Raw genomic sequence first — 23,814 nt, forward strand, 5'->3', positions numbered from 1 at the left:
TAAGTAGATAAATATAAAATATAATAAGCTTCAGGTAACATGGATAATTGCAAAATATTAAAACTAAAGCTTTAAAAATAACCATTTGGGAGCAGATAACATATTAAAATTGAATTTACTCAAAACTATGTTTTTTGAGTTGTGGCGGGGTTGTACCAAGGGTGCGATATAGCCAGATGCGTAGTAACGGTATTGCGAAATGAGCCTACTAAAGTAGTATTTTTATTCTATTATCAAAACCACAATTTTATCATTATAAATTCATTTTTAAATTTTTTTTTTAAAATATACACATTAGTACACAATGTGTGAATTTAATAATGGAATTATGAAAATGCCTAACTGGGACATCAGTGTTTCAATAATTATTGTTATTAACGCGTACATTACGTATACATTTGGCAATTTTTTTAATTGGTAAAAAGCGCTTTTTTCATGATTCCCAGGGGCACTAAAGAATTTTCTTCCGCTATTGCCAACATATTTCTCAAATTTAACATATTTTAACTCTCTTCAAAATACATAAAATTAGTTTTTTTTCAAACCACCAATGGTAATGAATGATTAGTAAATTAATAAATAAGTTTTCCGTGGACATGGTTTAAGTGTTCCGCCAAAATTTTAAAATCAGTAAGAAAACATACTAGTATTTATAATCAATGGTATTATACATTTACCTTTTTTTTGCAAATAAAAGTTTACCTATGTTAGTATGTTACTAATAAGTAATAATATAAACAACATAATATATAATAAGTTTTATCTAGTTAATGACGACTGCCGCGATGCAGGATCGGGAGTACGGAAAAAAGGAGGCACTACGGAGTTTGGTGACAAATCACCAGCATATTTTTTTCGACACCCTGTCGTGTGACGAGTTCACGGATGTCGCACGCTCGGATATAGATAATGGGGTCACTCTGCATGGCGGACAGCCGAGCGCGGAACGACACCCGCCTTTTAGAATCGCGCGGCCCAGCGGTACCGGAGTGGACAGCCATGCTGCCTCGATGACACCAATACACCAGTTATGGCACTCGTTACTGATTTACGACAGCTTGACAATAAATCGTTACGGAACAATGCGACCGACTGCTTGATGTAGACGAACGTCACATTGCGCGTACAAAGTTAACGACAAGCGGTAGGAAAGTTTGCGTGCGGCGATGGAACAACCAGCGAAAAAGCCGGACAACAATGATAAAAATATTAAAAACGTACTGCAGCGTTTAACACCGAGTAGGTTGCCGCGAAATGGTGTCAAACTCAGACGCACGTCAATATAAAAACGGCCCGATGGTGTACGACGTTTACACGTCGCAACGTGAGCGGAGTCTGACGAACGGCCTAACGCAATCGAGGACGCATAATAATAATACGGCGAATCGGCGACCGATAAAGAAGCCGATTCAAATCTTAAAAGTTATTTTGCGATTATAAAAAAATAGAAATAAATCGAATATCGTGTGATATGGGATTACGGAAACTCACGACCAATGGTCAGCAGGTTTATGAGTGCTGCATTGACGACGGTACTGAACGATATCCATATTATTATATTATCATATATATCCTGACTGTGGCTGTGGCCTCACCGGCCGTTAATTTGATTGGGATGGCGGTTGACCACTGTAACGCTGACCTGTGAAATTTTTTCGCTGCCGTCGTAACGTGCCACTATCAATGTAATATTTGGTACTGTAGTAAGTTGAACAGCATCTTTAACAACGCTTTCACATTTATAACCACCATGCCGCCAAAGTCTTTGGATGGCTGAATAAAGTGTGTAGTTGACTTATACCGGCATAATAAGCTTACTTATTGCAGTGGCGTCATTTGTACTGCGCGGGATATACATTTGAAAATTTAAAATACAATATTGTAGTAATTAGATCCACTTTATAAATTGATTGGCCTGAAAAATGTATAGTAATTTACGCATAAAGTGGACTTCTTTATACGCCATGAGTAGTAAAAAAAAAAAAAATTAAATGACGCCACTGACTTATTGCAGCATTTTCTCATGTCACAGTCGTCCTGTTCGACGATAATACACGAGGTCGATGCACAGACGACCAGTATATATGTGATGACAATGCAAACATTGAAAATTACATACCAAGACGAATGGTGAATTTTTAGGCGGCTACACATTTTACGCACCAAAACGATATATGATTTTAAATATACCAATACACTCGTCAATCAATCAACACTAACTAAGTTTTAGTTATGTATATTATCATTTATTTTTTCAATACTTATAAAACTTTAAAACAGTAATAATCTTCTAACAAAGAAGAACATAAATATTACCTATGAGATCTAATATTATTTTTCAAAAGACTTTAAACTAAAAATATCTATTCAGCTATATATTATTATGTTCTCGACTAACGGTATACTACATCGAGTGTCAAGTTAATATGCAGATAGTATGTTATAACACTTCGATTAGACTTTGTAATATTATATTATTATCATTAATGTGTGGCTTTACCTAATACCCATAAATGTAGTGAAATTGTCAGTATATAATGCACCGGACAAGCCGAGTTATGTGAAATACATATTTTATATTATTATTATATTTATATTATTTGATAATTTTAGCTTTAAATGCAGACATTGTTCGTTATAGATACTTAATAAATTAAGATACATAACAAAATAAAATTTTGGTTTTTTCATGTTTTTTTTGGCGAAAACTGTTACTGCATCCCGTCTTACGATACGTGTAATAATAATTTTGATTTTCGAAATTCTTTTGACATAGAAAGATAGTCCGACAGTCTCTTTTGCGCGCTACAACGTTTTCAAGGGCATTGCAAGTGTGCTTCCATCTTTAAAATACGCATATTTAATATTTTAGGTGAAAACCGGCGAAAAACGAAAGCGGCCGTGGCTGTCCGTCATATACTTATATAATATAAAAATCTTGAAATGTTCGTGGTTTTTTTTGGTAAATCAGTTAGTGCAACCCGTCTCACGATATGTGTTGAGTTTCAGAGTTGAAAAATAAATCCTTCACCGCGAAAACTTGCATACGCGTTTTTTTCAAAATTGTAGTTTTAGCGTACTTAGGTGCTTGATATTTTGATTTTCGAAATTCTTTTGACATAGAAAGACGGTCCGACAGTCCCTTTTGTGCGCTATAACGTTTTCAAGGGCATCGGAAGTACGCTTCCATCTTAAAAATACGCATATTTAATATGATCAAAAGGGATCATATTTTGATAGGTGGTACATAATGTATTACAAGTACACCTAGCATACTCTTGAGTATGACTACCCAATTTAAAACTTTTCTTGCCACTTCATTTTTAAAGAAATGTGTACTTGTGGTTCCTCATTAGCCTGGATAAACACCTCTTTGCATATTTTGAATAGCAATAGTGTTCGCGCAATATAGTATATTATGTTTTCACATTATTGTTAAGATTACGGGTTGGTTCATATTATTATCGGTTACGGGTGTCTCGTACGAATAAAACATCCAAGTAAAGTTTTCTAGTGTTATTGTTATGTATAAATGCTATTCGATATAAAATATGACATGTGCATCGCTCTGTTTTAATTTACTTTGCCCACTTAAATCCAGGAAAGGTACACTTTTCCCAGGCAATCTTGTACAATTCAAATATTAATATTGTAACATTATTGATAACATACAATATTTTATGTAATAATTTTAGTAACTTTTTTAACTGTAATCACTGATTCAATTGTTAATCACTGTTAATTATCGACTTAAGTTTGAATAAAAATATTTAGGTGGGCATACCTACAAAATTATACCCATGCGCAATTATTTACGTATATATGTTACGCCGTTACGGGCAAAGTAAGAAGTGCTTAATGCCCAATTTTCAAGGGAAAAGTTGAAATAAATTAACATTGTCCAGGTATTATATACAGTGCCCAATTCGATTTGAGAACTGTAGGTTAAATATTGAATATATTAAAAATATGTAAAATATCTTACAGTGTACTTAAACAATCATAAAAAAATCTAAAATCGACGCTAAATAAAATATTTTCGTGACAGTTTAATTTAAACTATTATAATTATTATACTCTACAATTTGTATGTACTATAACACACAAAATTTCCGTTGTCTAGACTAGGCACACAATCCCCGTATTGGACTGGGACGACGGGTGATGACGGCGATAGGCTCGAGCGTTTACTATCGCAACGTCTACTGACGAGTGACGACCATGTCGATCGAGGATAGACGGCGGTGATCACGTAGATGGATGACATAATATATACAACGTGAGCTTCAACGGAAACTACCGCAAATATTCACGAACAAACTCATCTCGAGCTTAACGAGTTCGAGCACTGCGACAACTGCATCCACCACCACTGTCGAGAAAGCATCTTCACTGTTCTCATCGTAACAGCTGCGTCGCGTTCCGTCGTCATCCACGCTCAACGGGTAAAGATCTATCCGTTTCTTCGAAATCGACCAGCTGGCTTCAGAGCGGAAACCAAATACATTCGCACCGGAAATACCTGTCCATCTGGAATACAGCCGGCGATTGGAACTGCAGCGACTACGATTGCGCTGTTCTACCGCGCTGTCCAGTTCGGATATATATTATTGACTGTTGGCTCGATGACCTGTATCGTCGATGTATACCGATGACCGTCCGGAATCCGGATCCTGTTCCTCCCGCGACAGCGTATTTTTACATCCACCGTATATGACTGAATTATAGGTCACATCGTGGTTGAAATCAGTGACGGTTCGGACAGTGTGTATACACCGAGTTTAGTACCTGCAGGTGCTTATAAGTAATGTGATAAATGATGCGTGTACGTGTCTTAATTTATTATTCGTATTTAATTATAAATCAAATACAAATAATAATAATAATAATATAATAACATTATATTTAATTTATTTTAATTTTATCTATAACTATCGATAAAACAGATTTGTTTGAGGGGCAACCCGGTGTGACGAGTTGTGGTGGGCCGATGGCGTAATAGTTTATGTCACCATATTGTAATATTGTCCGCTCACAGCCGATCGATTGTGGCTAGTGGTTACTGCTCGTCTTGGCACAGTACTGGCACTAGCTGTGCGGTGATAGTGGACTGTAATTCATATAGTTTTTATGAGACACGGAATGGAAGGAGACTATGGAGTATAGAAAATATTATAAACAGTTTATTGAAATAAAAAAAATGTATCGAGAATAGCGGGATAGATAAACAATTCCGACAGTAAAATCAAAATAATAATAAGTAGCCGTGATACGATGTAATGATAATGAATAATGAAAATTTTTCAAAACTAAATGATTATAACAATTTACAATAATATGATAATATACTTAAAAGGTTAGGTTAATGGTTATCTTATATCAATATTATGGGTAAGGTCGATTTTCACTCATTTTAGTTCAATTGCACTCAAGCAAGACTCATGGGGTAAGATTTTTGTATTTTAGATTTTATAAAGTATTTACATGTAAGGTGCGGAAAAACTCAAGCTTGATAGGTGTGTTTAAACACTTGAGATGGGCCTCATTCCTCTTAAGTTAATGAAGGTAATGGTTGAACTAGACTCATATAAAAAAAAAAGTAAAGATCGAACTACACTCGGGTTCAAAAAGCAGTGTAATTCTATATAATATTATGTCATAACACAGTTTCTTATAATTTCATTGAATAATATATGTTTGTAACATGCATTATATTATAGAAAATTAAAAAGTATAAAAAATAATAATTAGTATGCCAATGATTTTATTTTAAGCGGAAGGGAAAATAATAGTGTTTTACAAAGTTTAAATTAACATTCCTTTTTTTGCACATCTGCTTTAAACCGGATTGCAGTTCTATCATTAAACATATTTTTACCCAAGTACAATTCCACCATTTTATTTAGGTAAAAAGTGCAATTTGTCTATCCCCAATATTATAACAACGCTTAGATCAAAACAATTTTGGTGGTAAGTTATTAACTTCGATCTTCTATAACCATCATTATTTGTAATTATGATATTATTTTTTGATCAATAAAATATTTACAATGTAAAGCAGTTACTATAAATATATATTTATGACTTTTTTATTTATATAATGATAATATGTATCACTAATAAGTAATAAAGTAACATTGAATACTTCCTTTAATCAAATTCAAATCGTTTACAGATCCAATAAGAAGTTTTATAAGGAATGCGAAAACGATTGGAATGCCCAATACGTTATCGGTGTTATAATTTATATTACATAAATCGGAAAAATAATATAAAACTTATTCTATACGTATAATATAGTATGTACTTTTAACCAATATTACTGTATTATACCTAAATCAATAAACTGTTATTTTTATTTTTAGAAGAAGATCGGGGAAGTCCAACAATATTTTGTCATAAATACGCAAATCATGAAATAACATTAGGTAAGTATGAAAATTTTTTATGCTATCACAAATACACACATCACAATTCAAAATACGTATTCAATTGAATTTTGTAAACTTGTTGTTTTCAGATTCAGAAGGTACAGAAAATAATTAAGGATAAGAATTGTGTGTTTTTTTTTTTTAAATAAATTAGTAAACGTTATTTTTTTTTTACTTAATTATGTTTTTTGGATGAATACAAAAACTATTTTTTTTAATCAATTACATGTTATTGATTTCGTGTATAAGTGTAATGCTATTTAATATTTATTGAATTTTGTTTCTACAGCGACTAAATACACATTATTCTTGGCAGTAATCTAAACATTAATTTAAAATCTATTAGCGGCGAAGAATTTATACGGTTTATGGTTTATACCCAAAAGCATATCTATGATTCCTCGATGTCCCTAGCAAGAGAAATATGTTATCTAGTATCTAGTCTTTTTTATTTCCATAAGAATTGAGATGTATCTAATCTAATTATTACGTCTTAAAGCAGTTAAAGCACAGGTTGTTAATATTCTTTTAATAATAATAACAAATACCTATATTGTATATGAAAATTGAGTACTTGTTTATTATATTGTTATACAATAAAATTGTAATAAATTATTAATAAATAAATACAATAATAAGATTACTAAAATGTTAAAAGCCCGTGTAGTTCAACAATAATAATAATACGAGTATAATGCTTATTATAGTGACCTAATATAGTAATACTATATAAATTATAATATAGATAATACAATATAGTATTAAATGGTTAAATCATTAATGGAACTATATTATACACTTATTAGTAGTCAGTTATCTCAAAAAAGTCGGTATGTAGGTAGCTAGGTAACATACTGACAAGTGACAAGTAAGAGCTATTATATTAATATTCTTCAAAAAATACGTACACAATGCAAATCATATAAATATAAATGTAATAATGATATTTAAAATGACTTCGCGGTACCGCTTTGGCCGCCTTAAATTATTTATATTAAATATATTTGATTTATCTCGGTGATGATGGTCGTGGATCTGCATCCATACATTCATTGTTGTATATGTCTCTGAATAACGCAACATTTTCTCGCTCTGGTGTACACTAATTATTCGGAAGCAGTTCAACACGTTTCCAAATTGTGGCTGTTCTTACTTTTGATTTAGCTGTTTCGGTATACAGCATAAACAAAATAAAATCCTATACATTTTTGAATAAATAATACATTTGTTTTTCTATTATTACTATGGGGTATAATTGTATACAGTCAGTAGCTAACGTCCAACATTTATATTATAAAGTTCAAATAACATTATATTGTGCTCCTACATTAAGATCAGGCTATATTTGACAGAATGATTGCAATTCTATATTCTTTATGAGTAAAGAATTGCGTCATTCCCAACCTAAATTTAAGGTTTATACATCTTTCCTTCCACTAAAAAATTAAAATAATATGTAACCTGAAAATTATACTATAAACAAGATTGCAAGTTGTAAATACGTAATTCTCGGTACCTACATATTATAATGGATTTATCGAGTGTATAATTAGAACACTATATAACAATATACCGTTAAAATCATAGACTTATAAAATAGTCTATAGTTAACGTGGACCACTATTTTGGTCACGTGCAAAATATTTTAAATGCATTCCTGCAGGGTCTATGAAAAATGAACTTGTGATGTATATACACGTATACTTTTTATGCTTATTTTTTTATTTTGGGATCAATAAATTGTAATTTTTATTAAAATATTATAATATTATCTTGTCATATAGAAAAATCCAAAAATATTACATTATATTATTATTATGTATAATATTACAGCGCCACAGCGCATTGATATATTGTGGAACACCGATGAGATTTTGTTCAAATCATACAGCCACTGGTCACATCGATTTATATATACATATATATATATATATATATATATATACTACTCCACAAGCACGCTTAATTATATGTGCGTTTTGATCTTAACGTACGGGCACGGCGAACAGCTGATGTATATAGTTTTCGACGACGGCGAATGCACGTGTAAATTACTGTGGACAGGACTCTGTAGTCTGCGGACAGCCACCGCACAGATCCTGATACTGTATAACCATCGTCCTGTCGGTAATGGTGTCTGTATCCGGTCGCCGTCGACCTCGCGCACATGCACCGGCTCCACCGTACCCGGAAACAGCAGCTGAGTCGACACTGCTGATATTTTTATTCCAAGCAACTCAACCCATACCGTCTTTGCCATCAATACGTTGTCGCTAACGTAGTCATCACTATTAGGTCCGAGTCGTGGTCCACGTGTTTATCAATAGCCGCTGTATGGTCCGTCACGATGCGATAGCGATAGCCACTGTGTAGCGTCGCAGTAATCCAAACGGCTTCAAGTGTCGTCACCGTTCTTCTAATGTACTTATGTGTGACCAATAAAATAATAATCATAACGATTATTACGACTGCATATCACACATGTGCGTCGTTACATTCCAAACGCCAATAACGATTGTTAACCGCGAATCACACATTATTGTAATCGTTAGTTTATCATATTGATTTCATTTTCGTTGTATATTTGTACTGTAGGATGGCGGTATCGAACCGTACGTGTATACACTACAAACAGTGGTTCTTACCGGTGTTCCGTGAACTTGGTATAAGTGTTCCGCCAACATTTTAAAATCAGTCTGAAAAAATACTAGTGTTTATAATCAATAGTATTATTTATTCCCCTTTTTTTTTTGCAAATAAAAGTTTACCTATGTAAGTATGTTACTAATAAGTAATAATACAAACAACATAATATATAATAAGTTCCATATAGTTCATTTTTTACTTTTAAATTTAAATACAGGTTATAATTAACACAGGTACACGACATATTTATTTTAAAAATTAATATTATTATTATTATAAAATTTAACTATCATTATATATTTTTAAATTTTTATACTATCAATTTTCTTCAATATTCATTCAATAACTATTTTTTCGTTGTAGTTAATACGGTTCAACGCAATGGAAAAACTGTCCTGTTGTATAATTTAAACAAATGAGATAGTTGAGGTCTATGACTCGCGACTCTACGAGATACTGAGAAACAACTTATTTTTTTTAAATATAATAAATATCACGAATATTTGTTTTCAAGTATAATTATTTAAGTTAAAAAAAATTATAGTTAATTTCCCAATAAATATTATTGGAGCCTGAGAATTAAAATTTCATCTAATGTACTACAACATGGAATTTTTATAACTAAATGGGCGAGTCATTAATATTTAAAAATGTTTGAATGTACAAACTATAGGTTTTCAATTTTATTTAAAACGATTGAAGAATTGTTGTCATGAGGACAGTGACAAGCTGAATTAAATATTATAATAATATTGATATATTTATTTTATTAATATATAATACAAAATAACAAAAAACACCACTTGATAACAATTTGTACATAACTAAAAATAATTCTTTATATAATTTAATAAAACGTCGGCTTATAAGTTTAATTTTAGGTTCTAGAATATGTTGTATCATATTTGTACATGATATATCTCAATCAAATAATTACATCCAACTCATTTTGTTATCATAACATCTAAGTCTTAAATTGTCAAACACATCCTTCTAATTTAATCGATTTAAATATTTTGTATTTTATTTAGAGATTTAGAGATCATTCAATCTGAGTTTACATTTTTGAAGTCCAAATTGTTTCGTTTTGATATTGTTCTTGAATTTGTGACGGTCCACTTAAAATAATAATAAATATTCCGATTAAATAAAACATCGCTAAGCATTGGTGTTATATAAAGAGTTGAAAAAACTTACAAATGATTTCTTAGCAGTACATCCAACTCGTCTTTATTTGCACATATAAAAATATTACAGTTTTTTATTCCTTTAAAGACATTAGCTACACTGGGCTTTAGATCATACAAATATAAGAATTGACCTTTTTTTGAAAAGTCCTGTGACATCATAGAAAATACCTGTAAATCATTAAAAAATTATAAAATTTAATGTTACCAAAATTATGTTTGACTTATAGTAGGTATAATTAGCTATCATAGTTAAAAATCAGTTCAAAAGGTGAGGCATCGATAAATTTAATCAGATAACTGTCACACTGAAAGTATTACCATTTGCCATTGAGAATAGAAAAATAAATATTGAAAATATTTTTATTTATATACTACAATATTGGGCTGTCAACCGTTTGTAGAAACAATTTGGATATTCCATCCGAGACTTGTTAGCTGATAGACTAATCTATGCACAGATAACGAAAAATGCAAAGTCTGTATAGCTAAAAAAATAATATTCGTGAAAGTTCGTTTTAAAATTCAACCGTAATATTATTTTAATTAATTATCTATTACAATCATTATTCATTACATATATAATAATTTATTATAAATTTACTAATGGCGACCAAAAAATATTTCTAAAATATTCTACATTTTAAAGTTGCATACATGAATGGATGAAAATCAAGTGATATTTATGAGTATATCATAGTAGAATAGACGTGCGCGAGCCTCTTTTTCGGTGTATGCTGAACGCTGCCATCGGATCGCAAACAATTCACCGCATGGTCCGCATGAATATACTCTGTCCAGTGAGAGAACGGGCCATGGCTTTACGAAAATCAGTACTCCTACGCATCCCCAATCGACACCTTGCCATCAAAATAGGTCCGACTATAACGGAGTGTCGCATGGTAATGAGTAGAATCGGCGTGTTCTCTTGCTAGACAGAGTATAGGTATTCACTATTCAGTATTCACCGTCAATAATTTACCGTGTGTACGATTCATCACAGATTCAATTTGTCGCGCGAAATCGTTTATTTTTTTATTTAAATTTATTAATCTATTAATTATTTATACTAAAATTATGCATATTATATATTTACATATTTGGCCTACTAAAAATGTATTGTTTATTAAAAATTAAATTGTTCATTAAATATAAATTAATAAAAATATATATATACAATATACATTAGTTTATGCATATATGTTTCCATACTGTTTAAATCTTTTATTTATCTATTTTTTTAGTCGTCACAAACTTTTTGTAATCTTTCATTGAATAACTTGGATTTTTTTTTTTTTACAACTGTGAAATGTATAATTTAATATATTATAATATATTATAATATTGTTCAATAAGGATTTATTTGTTTAACAATTCTTCTTTTTTAAACTTCTCAATAAATTTCAAATTCAAGGATGAATTACATTTAACGTAAATGAAACACTTTCATACGACCCTTCGACAGAATTAATTAATAAATATCGATGTAGTGTGCGATATTATGGATAAAATTAGCCACGGTTATTTGTTACGCGGTGAATTAATCGTAGCGAATTGTGTGGATGATGGTCCATTGAACGTTATTTTAAGCGTTTGAAATGCTAATAGATAAGTAGGTATACACAAATATTTTATTTTCCGTCTCTTTCACACTATTTAGCGGTCTCTTTTTTTAAAAACCACTTCATATCTTTGCTCTTATTTATTTATATATTTTTCCGAGCATCAAAGCCAAAAGTCATAACGAATGTCTTATATATCTTTTAGATCTCTGAAAAGAAATGCCTTCGAGGTATACAGCTACATAAACACTGCGTCTCGTGCATACCCTTTGCTCCCGTCTATCACAACATGGTATGTGGTATACGTACGTTTGCCGTTGTGAAATCTGCCTCGAATACACTGGAACCATCGATGACCACTGGGATCCCAAGAGCAAGGCCGTGTTTGGTTATCGTTTGCCGTACGTATTCCATCGAAGGGAATACCAAATATCTGTCGGGTGTCAACAACAGGTATTTGATCCCGTCGTGGTTCTTTGAAAAAAATAAAAATAACAAGTTGATGTCTAATAATTAATATTAATAATATTAACGTAGACGACGGATATCTAACCTTTTGAACTTGGATAGATATTTTTGGCTTGGCCGCACTGCACATTATGAATCCGACGTTGGCAACGATGCCGATGAGCACTCCGTATTCCAATGGAAGAAATAAGCATGCGAAAAACGTGATCAACATGAGCACCAAATCTTTTTCTGCGGACAGCATTAATTGTTAAGTCATTGATGTCAATAATAATAATATATATTATATTAATATGTTATAATATCGTATTTTTTCGTTTTTAGATTTCGTATAATACGATAGTAATGATCGACGTGTGAAAAAAACGCCATTCCACTGTGTCAGAATGTAGCAGTACCTCTACATACCTACAGAATTATTTACCAAATTTGCTAACTCCTAATTTTTATTTAATAATGGAATTCTTCAAAGTCTGATTTTTGAAATTTTTAAATACACTTAAACACTAATTCTCAAATTCATTATAATTATCGCTTCTTTATTTCTATATTGTAAGCATTAATTAAAGAACTGAATTTGAATCACGGTGTGGCGTTATTTTTGCACATAATGGTTAGCGTTTTATTTTTTTATAGCTTATCAACTATTTCGAAGTATATTTTACACTTATACTGGTAAAGATGAATCAAGAACATTTGTAAGACTTTATTAATATCAGTTTATTATCTATAACTTAAACAGTTAAACCTAAATATCACTTACAGATTATGTTTTATACGTTATTGAAATATTAGTTTTAATAAGAGGTCGTTATTATACATATTTATAAATTATAATGAACTGTTGGGTAACTGTGTTCTTGCCTAAGATGGGGTTGAGGCCTGTGTATCTAAATATTTGTGCGTTGAATACTACTCATAATACATTTAACTATTTGAGTAAAATAAAATATTTTAACAATACAAAATAGATCGGTAAATTTATAAAAATAATATTATTTATATTATTTATTAATTACTGATTTGTAGTTATTGGCACGTAATTTTAAAACTATTATATGTATTTAATATTTATATTTTAAAGTATGTATTGATTAATATACAATACACGGGTCATGGGTAATAATAAATATATAGTAAATACAGGTGTACTAAAAATACGAGTATAACCAGTATCATATCGAAATCAATACCACATCTCCGAACAAATTTGTCAAGCACTTGGACCAAACCCACAGGACGTTAAAAACTTAATTTTATTCTTAAAAAAAAACAGGATTGTACAATTTAATTTAATGTAATCATGTAAATACTAAAATACTAACAATGTAACCAAAAAATTCTTGTACTAATGGCCTAGTTGTCGATGTATATTTTAGATCAATAAAAAAAAAACAACACGACTATTAAATTTATGTACATTAAAAATATGGTCTTAATATATTTTTAGTGTGTGTACCCGTGTATTTTATTTTATACCCGTTCATGATCTAAACCAGTAGTTTTAATAATGTTGGTTAAATTTATAAATAACTGTATTGTCTATACCTATTATTATTTATTATAATATACCTATTATCTATTAAATACCTATACTGTTTTTACTTATTACCGACTATATTTATAATGTAAACATATGTAAATACCTATATTTAGGTATATTATATGGCGGTTTTGGCTATTTATTTTTCATATTATTAATTACAGTTGCCTTGAACATTTTTTTCGTTAATTTTTTCCCAAATCAAGTACTCACATGGGTGTAATAATCATTGTTAATATATATATTTTGGTCAACTTTTTGATTGTTCTTTTGGAGAACCTTTCTCACATTTTTTCCAAAACTAAAAAACGTATTAAATTTTATTTTTATTTATAACTTATTCATGAAGGAGGCAGGAGTGTAGTTTATAATTATTTATAGCACTTATTTGGAAATAATAAATAATTGACTACCCATGCACTATTTTTATACCATAGGCACTAGGTATTTTTGTACTGCAACTGCTCGCTAGTAAATTGTTTTCTCTTTATTCTATTTTTTACGATCTAATATCATTTTTACGTGTACTGTGTAATTCTAATGTATGATCGTAAAATTTACATAATATACATACTTTTTGACTTGTAAACTTGCTTGACCATCTTGACATCGACCATCATAAATGAGGCGGCGATTATAACGGCAGCTAGCGCGGTCTTCGGGATATAATAGAAATATGGTGTCAAAAACACCAATGCCGCCATAACAGTAAGTCCTAAACTTTAAATTCCATTACAATTTTTTGCAAACACGTGGTGGTATAACAACATATTTTAACATAAATTGATCATTAAAAAAAAATTTACCTGTGTACAGGCCTCCGAGGGGCGTGCGCACGCCGCTTGAATAGTTGAGTGCTCCTCTAGCGATGGCCCCAGCCCCAGTAAATCCGTGAAAGAACGAATTACCGAGGTTCGCCATACCGATTGCCAATAGCTCTTGGTCCGTGTCTATTGGCTTTCCCTCCGCTAAAATATGCACATTAGGTTAGTTTGCATTCAAAACATTTTTAAAATATACTCGAACAAAATTAAGTTGGAAATTCAGTATTAAAAATTCACCAAATAGTGTAAAATATAAAAATATAATAATGAATAATATATCACAATTTCTCAAGTTAATTATGTCAACTAAAAATATACTATTAATGACTTATGTATACTTTTTAGAATAACTACGTGCTTAATACGAAGTTATTTAAAAAGTGTATTGATAATAGTTGAGTCATGAGCGGACCTGTTGAATGGATATAGCATTAAGAAGGGTATTTATAATTATTAGTCTAATCCAGTGTTTCCCAAAGGGTATGTCGTGAAATTTGAAAGGTATGCCGCGATAACATGAACTTTTTTTATAAAAAAACATATAATGATTTGTTTCAAAATACTTAAATATAATTAATATAAAAATGAACTTTAAAATTACAAAAAAAAGAGATATAATAATAAATTTTAGTGTAAAACGTGTGCTTGATGTTGTTTGCATAATAGTTCAATTCTAGGAGGGATCGACAATTAACACACCAGCATTTCTTGTTCAATTGATAAAAGTAGTTCACGACTCTAATCAAATGTAAAATAAATAATATTTTTAAATTTCTGATACTTAGTTTGTTATTTTCAACTAAAATTAGTAATTTAGGTTTGAGGTCCCCCTCTTCAATTAGAAAACTTTTAAAATGTATATTGTTTATTTTACTATTTAAATTAGTTATTTTTTACACTTTTTACACAACTAATAACAGTAAATGTATATAGTAATATAGGACTTACCAAAAGTTCTGCAAAGGGATATGTTTTCGAGTAATGATATGAGTGGTATCACAATAATGCCTGAACCCATAAAAAAAATCATGTCGAAGAAACTTTCGTTAGTGTTGCTAAACTCTGGCCACTGGAAGTGTGGCAATCCATGTGGTATTTTGCCTTGAAAAATTCACAGGAACGACTTAGAAATTAGAATAGGTAATAATTATATTTTAACCACTAGAGAGCTCACAATATTTTAAAATTAAGTGTGTATAGTAAACTTGATTTTCAAATATAAACTATGTATACTGTATACTGTATACAGTCAATAATATGTGAACTATTTTGAAATAAACATATGTTTCAGTTTTAATAGGCTTTGATGGAATTAGAAAAATCTAAAGTTCAACATCTAGTTATAGCATAAGATTCAATAGAACAACTGTTAATCGATAAAGTAATAATTTGACTAACTATTTTAATACTATTGTATTATAATTTATATTATTTACAATTATTTACACCCAATCGAAGCTCTTGAGGTAGATGCACGTGGAAATTGTTAGGTACTTATCTCTAGATCAGGGGTGGCCGACCTGTGGCACGCGAGTGTTTTGTGGCACATTTTACGTAATTAAATGGCATACAATTTATATATTATATATATTTAAAGTAAATTTAAGTATTAATTTTTTATGGCACATTCTCTATTTTGTATTTTTTTATTTGGCATGATATAGATAAAAGTTGGCTACCCCTGCTCTAAATATTAAGGAAGCATTTTATCTACTAGTAAGTAACTTTTTAATTTATATAAATATTTAGTTTAAGATAATTTTTTGTAAATTAGTTATAAAAATAATGAAAATTTGTTTGTATAATATTTTTAACATTATAATGGTAAAACAGATGCATTGCGTATAGTTTAATGTTTTAAAGTAGGTATTGAATATAATTTGTTATGTAAATTATCTATTGTTTATAATAGCTTACTATTTTTATAAAATCTGACCAATTATAAATTTAATTACAAAGATTTACAAAAATTGTGCATGCGAGTAATTCTTAAAAATAATTAATTTTCTAATTTAAAATTATTTTCCAAACAGTTTTTGTATTGAATAGTTTTATTGAAAATATATAATAATCTATACTCATGTATATGTTGTCTGTCAATTAGTTGATTGTTGTGATTTCATACTTATATTTTTATCACATTGTACATACCTACTAAACTATTTTATATATTATATTATAAAATGTATTAAGTACAGATTGGTAATTTACATACCGATGATTTTAAACGGGATTGGTGGTGCCCAATCAGACGTGATATCGTGGTTTGTTATATGTACACACCAATAACAGATAATACTACATACGATTACTACAAATGAATTTCTAAAGGCACCGATCGCCCAGATGAGCTTGTTTACATATTTTTGCCATACATTTTGTAATTCTTCTTCTTTTGGACCTATCCGCGTAGTACTGAATGCCTAGTTAAAAAAAATAAAATTATTCATTGTTATACATTTATAATTAAATATCGGTTGGAACTACGTGTAGCTTGCAGAATAATACCTTATAAAAAGTCATGCTGGAAACCCCGCGCAGAAAAAGATGCATAGAAAGATCTGCGTTAGAAATGGTTAGATACGACGGAGAGAGATGTAACAAGAATAAATGCCATACTCGCCAAAGGCATGAAATCAGACAGAGAAGAATGGAGAGAGATAATAGTAGTGACAAAGGAAATGTCTGTTTTAATATGTCAAAAATGAAGAAGATACATTTTTTATGTGGGTATATTAGCTACTATAATCAACACGATTCCACAAATTTTCGAAATCGTTCTCCACCGGGTATATTACCTATTTAATTTAAATGTATTGTTCAGAAATAAATATTTAAGTTTTGAGAAAATCGTATATATATATATGATGGGCGTTGATGATCTTTAAAATGTGTGTAACAAATAACATTTAACTGTAAGTGCTTATAGATAATAATGTTCTTATAATAGTTCACTTTATTGAGTTTACTTATTTATATATACATATATATATATATATATGTATACAGCTATAAGCAATGGTATCATACACAATGCATAGATAATAACATTCTTTATTACTGCATGATAAAATAAATATGAATTATGTATATATTATAATATTATATACTTTTGATAAATTAAAATTTAATTTCAATTAAAATATTATCATTATATTATACAGGTAAGCCGTATAGGTGTACCAAGTGCCTGTGTATATGTGTAAAACTATTTTAAATTTAAACGATATACCTCATTAATGCAATGTGATACTTAAACCAGCTATTTATCGCCTCTTCCAATTACTTACCTACTTATAACCTAACGTGATATTTAATTTGTATATAGTGCAATTATATATTAATTTCTACTATACATTATTATATAATATCGTATACCTTTAAGAGCATCACCGTCCCTATGCACGCAAATCCCATAATTGTGTCTCCTATGCTGATATTACCGATATGTTCCAATACGGTTCGGCACATTTTCAATAAGTTTCCGCCGCCACCCTTGACGCCGATCAGGTCTTTTACTTGGGAAGTAATGACAAGAATGGCTGAAGCTGACGTGAACCCGGAGCACACCGGTACGGATATAAAATTGACGATGATCCCCAAGCCCGCAAAGCTCATCGATATCTGGATGACACCCGTCAGGAAGCACAACAGCGTTGCATATGCCGGTCCCCTGGTCCCGATTGTGTTGTTAATCAACAGCGCCACAATGGCGGTGGGCCCCATCGGGACTACTTTACTTGTGCCAAACAGTAGGTAAATGAAAGTTCCCACAAAAGAACTATAAAGACCATACTGGAAAATAATTTTGTTTTCATACATTGAAATATAAAAAAGTACAAAGTATGTGATGAATTACAATTTTTACAGTTAAATATCATTATTTATCATCTATACCGAAGTATTATAAGATTTTCTATTTATTTTGTTTTATTTAAAACATCATCACAGTTATGTTATCTATGTACAACGATAAATTAATTACAAATTATTATATCATTGTAATAAAACGTGATATTCCAGTGGACCTAATTTTTATGTACCTGGGCTGGTATTCCGACTATGCTGGCCAACGCCATTGATTGAGGTATTACAGTTAAACCGATCGTAATGCCGGCTAAGAGATCGCCAAGAAAATCTTCGCTCGAGTAAACGGGGATCCATTGTAATATAAATAGTTTTCTTTTGATAAAATTGGTTAGATTTTTTAGACAGACGTCTTTAGTATGTTGAGTAAATGTCTTCTTATGGTTAGAAGCAAGTCTTGATGATTCCACATCATCCACCGCCACTAAGAAAAAGAAAAATTCATTCATACTATAAATAAGTTGTTATAATATTTCATTTTTTTCTTAAACTTTGTACACCATTTTGATTCAATAAAAATAGTAGACTTCAATAAAATAATTACTGAGCAAATTGTTTAATATACCACAACGATTTATAATCGTGCATGTAAAGTTAAATTAATTTAGAATCTTATACTGTGTACTCAAACCGTACATTCTTGGTATTTTAAAAAATTAAGTATTTTCATAATTTATTACAAATTATTGGTACATAACAAAAATTCATGGCAATTAACTAATCTATCATTATACCTATATTATTACTAGAGTAGTAGGTTCAAGAGTAAAGACTAAGGATAAAATAAATTACCGAGACAAAAATTATGAGAGAACTGAAAAATGCACTGACATTATTGTCTACGTGACTGCACTTGTCGAATAACAATGATGTATAGAATACTCTAATAGCTTTATTCATACTACTTCATCTATCTTAAACTTTTAATATTTTCAAAATAAAAAACACCATTTTACATTTTTAGATAAAATAGTTTATATACCTAACAGTTTACTAATATTGAAGTCAAATTAACTTCTCTCAACCTATTTTAGTACTTTAAATGACATTATTAAATATAATTTAATTAGAACAAATTTAATTTACTAATCTATAGTGACTATATAGCATACAGGTAGTTGTAATCAATTTTCGAAAATGTCAGTTAATTTCAGATTTAAGTAGCTTAGTATTTTATGCGATACTTACAGATAACATCGTTGTTTGCTGTATCATAATTTAACTGTGTATTGCAATTGTTGACGGTTGAATTTTGTTGTGAGCCATTGTCGTGTTCATACTTCGGGTTGTCCATTTACTTACAAACTATAAGCACATAATATTCAATAACATATATTATATATATTATAGCTACAACACTATTGTAAAACAGTAATAAAAGCGTTTGAATATAAGACTATCATATAAATACACGAGTGATTGTTGAGTAGACACAAATATTTAAATAAGAACAAATAATTACGGTTTAACGTAATAAAAATGTTAATCTTTTTATAAGGTATTAATGTATTATGAATGAATAGTAAAACTATCATAAGCGGTTTGATGACTAGTTTATAAGAGATTGTTGAATTTGAATTCGACGGTATAATACACCTCCTATACTATAAGAGGTAGTAGGTTACCTATATAAATTATAACGTTAAGTATAAAAACAAAAAATACGAGTGTAAACGTTTCGGAAAAAAAAAACTGTGTCAATATAAGTAGAGAAAATTAGGTAGTGTAAGAAGCGAACTTTCAAGGATTTATTTCGAAAGACGATCGACAATTTTGCTCGAAACGCAAGTCGTAGCGATTATGACGTGCAGATGTCTTATTTGGCACAACGGGTCTTGTTAACGAAATTATCTAAATAATCGCGTCGTTTTTTTTTTTCTGGCACATGTTTGATTTGTTTAGACGCGTACCTACCTATCTACTGTGTACGAGTGTACGACTGCATAGTGTATATCATAATATACACACATACAATACTATAATGTTTACCAAACGTTTAGATGTCTTAATTTTTATCATCGTCACTTGTTCGATTTAAAATTACTCACATCGTGTGAGTTATCGTAATGACACTGGTAATTGGTACTAAAATATTTCTCAATTGATAAATTTTACAATATTATATATTATATAGGTACACAGGTAGATACACCCGAATTATATTGTAGAATATAATTAAATTAGTTAGATTTCTATGTCGTATGTCACGTAACCTTATGATTCAATTCAAAATTATTATGTTAGTCGAAAAAAAAAAAGATTGAAAAAATTATAGCACAAAGTGTCTCTCTGTATTAAAATCGTTAATAGTATTACATAGGTATACGTTTACACTTAATATGGCTGATAAAATGATAACTCATTAGTCATTATCCGTGATAATAGTATATTTTATATTGCGATAAAACGTGATCAGTGCAACATATCATAATTCCGACATTAATGTATGCGTATATTTTATAAAATGTTGATTTTATTACGAAACAAATCTAATTAGGTAAAAATATGTAGTAACAAAAGTACATATAAATATATAAATATATATATATAGTATATTAACCACTAATACGTATTTAATAACTTTATGTGTTAATATTTTTATTTTTTACTATGCATAATTAAGAACGATTATTGCATTAATCATAAACTCGATTTTTTTGGATAACAAATAAGCCTTCAATAATATTATCGTGATTATTATTGTTGAAAAATATTAATAATAATAAAATTAATTATGATATGTCATGGATAAAATCTATATGACGTAATAAAATAACTAGAAAATTTGAACCGTACCTATTAAACAGGTATCCTAATTTGAATTTTAAAAATCGAACGTTTTTAACATTGTGTATAGGTATTAATTTCTATAGTGTTGTACTGTTGTAACTATATCTATCTATGTATAAGTATTTACAGCCCACAACGTGGACATATACTTAACGAGATATTTAGTCTATTTCCGAGAAACTCTACAGAGTGATCCATTTGACGTCAGTCACTCATTATTTCAAAAGACGTTTAAAAATATTTTTTTTACATAATTTTAAATCATTACAAAACAATATTTTTTTACAGTTTTTATTGTTATTATTTTTCCCTTTTGTATGACGACATACATTTTTAATTTCGTATTTTGTAATAAAATATTATTCGGAGTATTTTGATCTAAACAATCTATAAAAATCAAATGTTGTACTTGTAGTTTATTATATAAGTAGTTTATATAAGTATTTTAAGTTTAGTCAGTTTATATGAAGGTATAGTGGACCAGCATGTTTTGGGGTGACGCTGTATCTCACTACTTCACTAATCTAAACTTTAAATATTTATAACTCATAAATTATCCGTTCGAAATGTTTGTGTATCGAAGTACTCTAGCTGTCATAATAAAATCATGATGATAAAAAATTGTAATAATATTATTTTTTTTTTTAAATTATGTTTTTGAAGACTTAAAATTATGTGAAAAAAATTATTTCAAAAACATTTGTATTTTTAAATAATTAATGTTTTACATTGTATGGATCATCCGGTATTTAATATAAATATTAAATACCTATATAACTGTATGATACAATCGCATAATTACTACCATGATAAATTGATAAGTGTGTTTTTATATAACAAAATAACAAATAGTACTCACATATATAACTTTAGGTGTATTATTATAATTATAATGTATATTGATTTTCTGTATATTTTTAAACGTGTAGACCTGTTGAATATCCAAATTTTTAAACATCAACCATTGATAATGAATGACATTTATAACTATAAGTACGTGCTACAATAGCGTGAACTAACTGTTTCAATGTACTCGTCATTATTAGAAAACAAAATAATTACACAATGCAGTAATCAATTGGCACCACGAAGCGAATTCTTGGTCTTAATAAATTAATAAAAATAAAGATCAATAAGTCAAAACAGGGCTTATTTATTAATACAGTCCATTCAAATGAACGATGTGGTTAACGTACAGATTTTTAATTAGTTTGATTAAAATAATATTTGGGACATTGATTTTTACGTCCCGCTCATTATAATATATTAATATTATCGTTATATAACACCGGGTTTTACAGTCAAATCTGTGATCTCAATGATCATTATACATGTATAGTCTTAATTACACAAATAAGAGTAAAAAAAAAAATACATTTAAGTAGTCGATATCGACGACTCTCACTTATCGGTACACGAAGCGTGGGTTTTAGAGACTAGACGGTTAAATTGATTAGTATATTATTATAATATATGTCTAGCACGGCAGCGATTTGATTTGTTGTTTTTCGAAGCACCAACAGTCACTTTTAAATAAACACTGATGACTGTGTTGATCAGATGTTTAGACGGTAGGAAATGTATAAACATTTACTAATTTGTGTCGATTACCACTTATACATTTTTCTATATATATATATAATATTATGCGATATATATAAATGTGTGTGTGTGTGTGTGTGTACTATTTTCTTGTAATATTTGTAATTATAAATATATTACAAAACAATGTAGGTACATATTATTGTCAGTAAGGAAACTAGTCGTATTATTAATATGTACTTTGAACTCTGAAGTCGTTAACATTTTGATGCATGACATTTAATAATAATTAATACCTTGACGTTCGTCGTTGAATATAATAAACATCTCATCGTTTTATATACCACCATAAAATGAATAATACAGATTACAAGGCGAAATCCCTATTCAAATTTTCATTTGATGGGTTATTAAGAACTTAACTACAATTTTTTTATCAACGAATAAATTAATAATTGGAGCTATAAAAAATGTATGACGTATTTTCGAAATATTTTTATTATTGAATCCGCGTTTTTCAAGCAACTTTATAATATAATAAACAAAAACAAAAATCTATTAAACTCGTATTAATTACAAATAATAATAATTACCTATGAGAAACATTAACTGAAAGTCTGAACTCTGAAATTTTACATATTAAATATCAATCAAGATAATCCAAATTCGAAACTGTATGTTGACATAAGTATATTCAGAAACAGTGAGAATAGATTATTATCTATTTCCTTAAGATTTTTTTCAAACAGTTTTGGAGAAGGACAGATCCCATAAGAGGTAATAATAAACAGTCAGTTTAACTTACTTTATTAAAATATACAACTGCATGACATTGTCCTTAACAAGTTAAACAACACCCATGAATTTACCTCGTTTTAAACTCCATTAAATTACCATGCAGATTTTAAGTACAGTAATTTGGGTGGTTTCATATTAATATAAAATTCGAGTCTA

The 23,814-nt window shown here is 29.5% G+C and overlaps 1 protein-coding gene across 2 annotated transcripts; it reads right to left on the reverse strand.

Annotated features, from left to right (window-relative positions):
* Nucleotides 1-9,827: 9,827 nt before the first annotated feature.
* LOC132917408 (sodium-independent sulfate anion transporter-like) lies at nucleotides 9,828-22,334 on the reverse strand. 2 transcript variants are annotated; one of them, XM_060978130.1, is made up of 12 exons: nucleotides 22,178-22,334; nucleotides 19,717-19,833; nucleotides 18,705-18,952; nucleotides 18,040-18,456; nucleotides 16,877-17,084; nucleotides 15,610-15,762; nucleotides 14,644-14,805; nucleotides 14,412-14,552; nucleotides 12,380-12,525; nucleotides 12,136-12,300; nucleotides 10,275-10,435; nucleotides 9,828-10,195 (listed from the first exon to the last, which is right to left on the reverse strand). In XM_060978130.1, the coding sequence occupies exons 2-12, from the start codon at nucleotides 19,820-19,822 to the stop codon at nucleotides 10,135-10,137; spliced, it is 1,968 nt and encodes a 655-aa protein (XP_060834113.1). In that variant the 5' UTR covers nucleotides 19,823-19,833; nucleotides 22,178-22,334; the 3' UTR covers nucleotides 9,828-10,134. The 2 variants fall into 2 exon arrangements, with proteins under 2 accessions (XP_060834113.1, XP_060834114.1); XM_060978131.1 differs by lacking the exon at nucleotides 22,178-22,334 and adding an exon at nucleotides 20,154-20,172.
* Nucleotides 22,335-23,814: the final 1,480 nt, after the last annotated feature.

Source organism: Rhopalosiphum padi, chromosome 1, assembly GCF_020882245.1.
Source record: "Rhopalosiphum padi isolate XX-2018 chromosome 1, ASM2088224v1, whole genome shotgun sequence".
NCBI lineage: Eukaryota > Metazoa > Arthropoda > Insecta > Hemiptera > Aphididae > Rhopalosiphum > Rhopalosiphum padi.

Excerpts from the sequence above, each read along its gene's own strand:
- LOC132917408 (XM_060978130.1), bottom strand. The coding sequence starts at position 19,822 with ATGGACAACCCGAAGTATGAACACGACAATGGCTCACAACAAAATTCA. Across the intron at positions 18,457-18,704 it reads TAGTCGGAATACCAGCCCAG|TATGGTCTTTATAGTTCTTT; the intron begins GTACATAAAAAT and ends ATTATTTTCCAG. Across the intron at positions 12,526-14,411 it reads GCAAGTTTACAAGTCAAAAA|AAAAAGATTTGGTGCTCATG; the intron begins GTATGTATATTA and ends TGCTGTCCGCAG.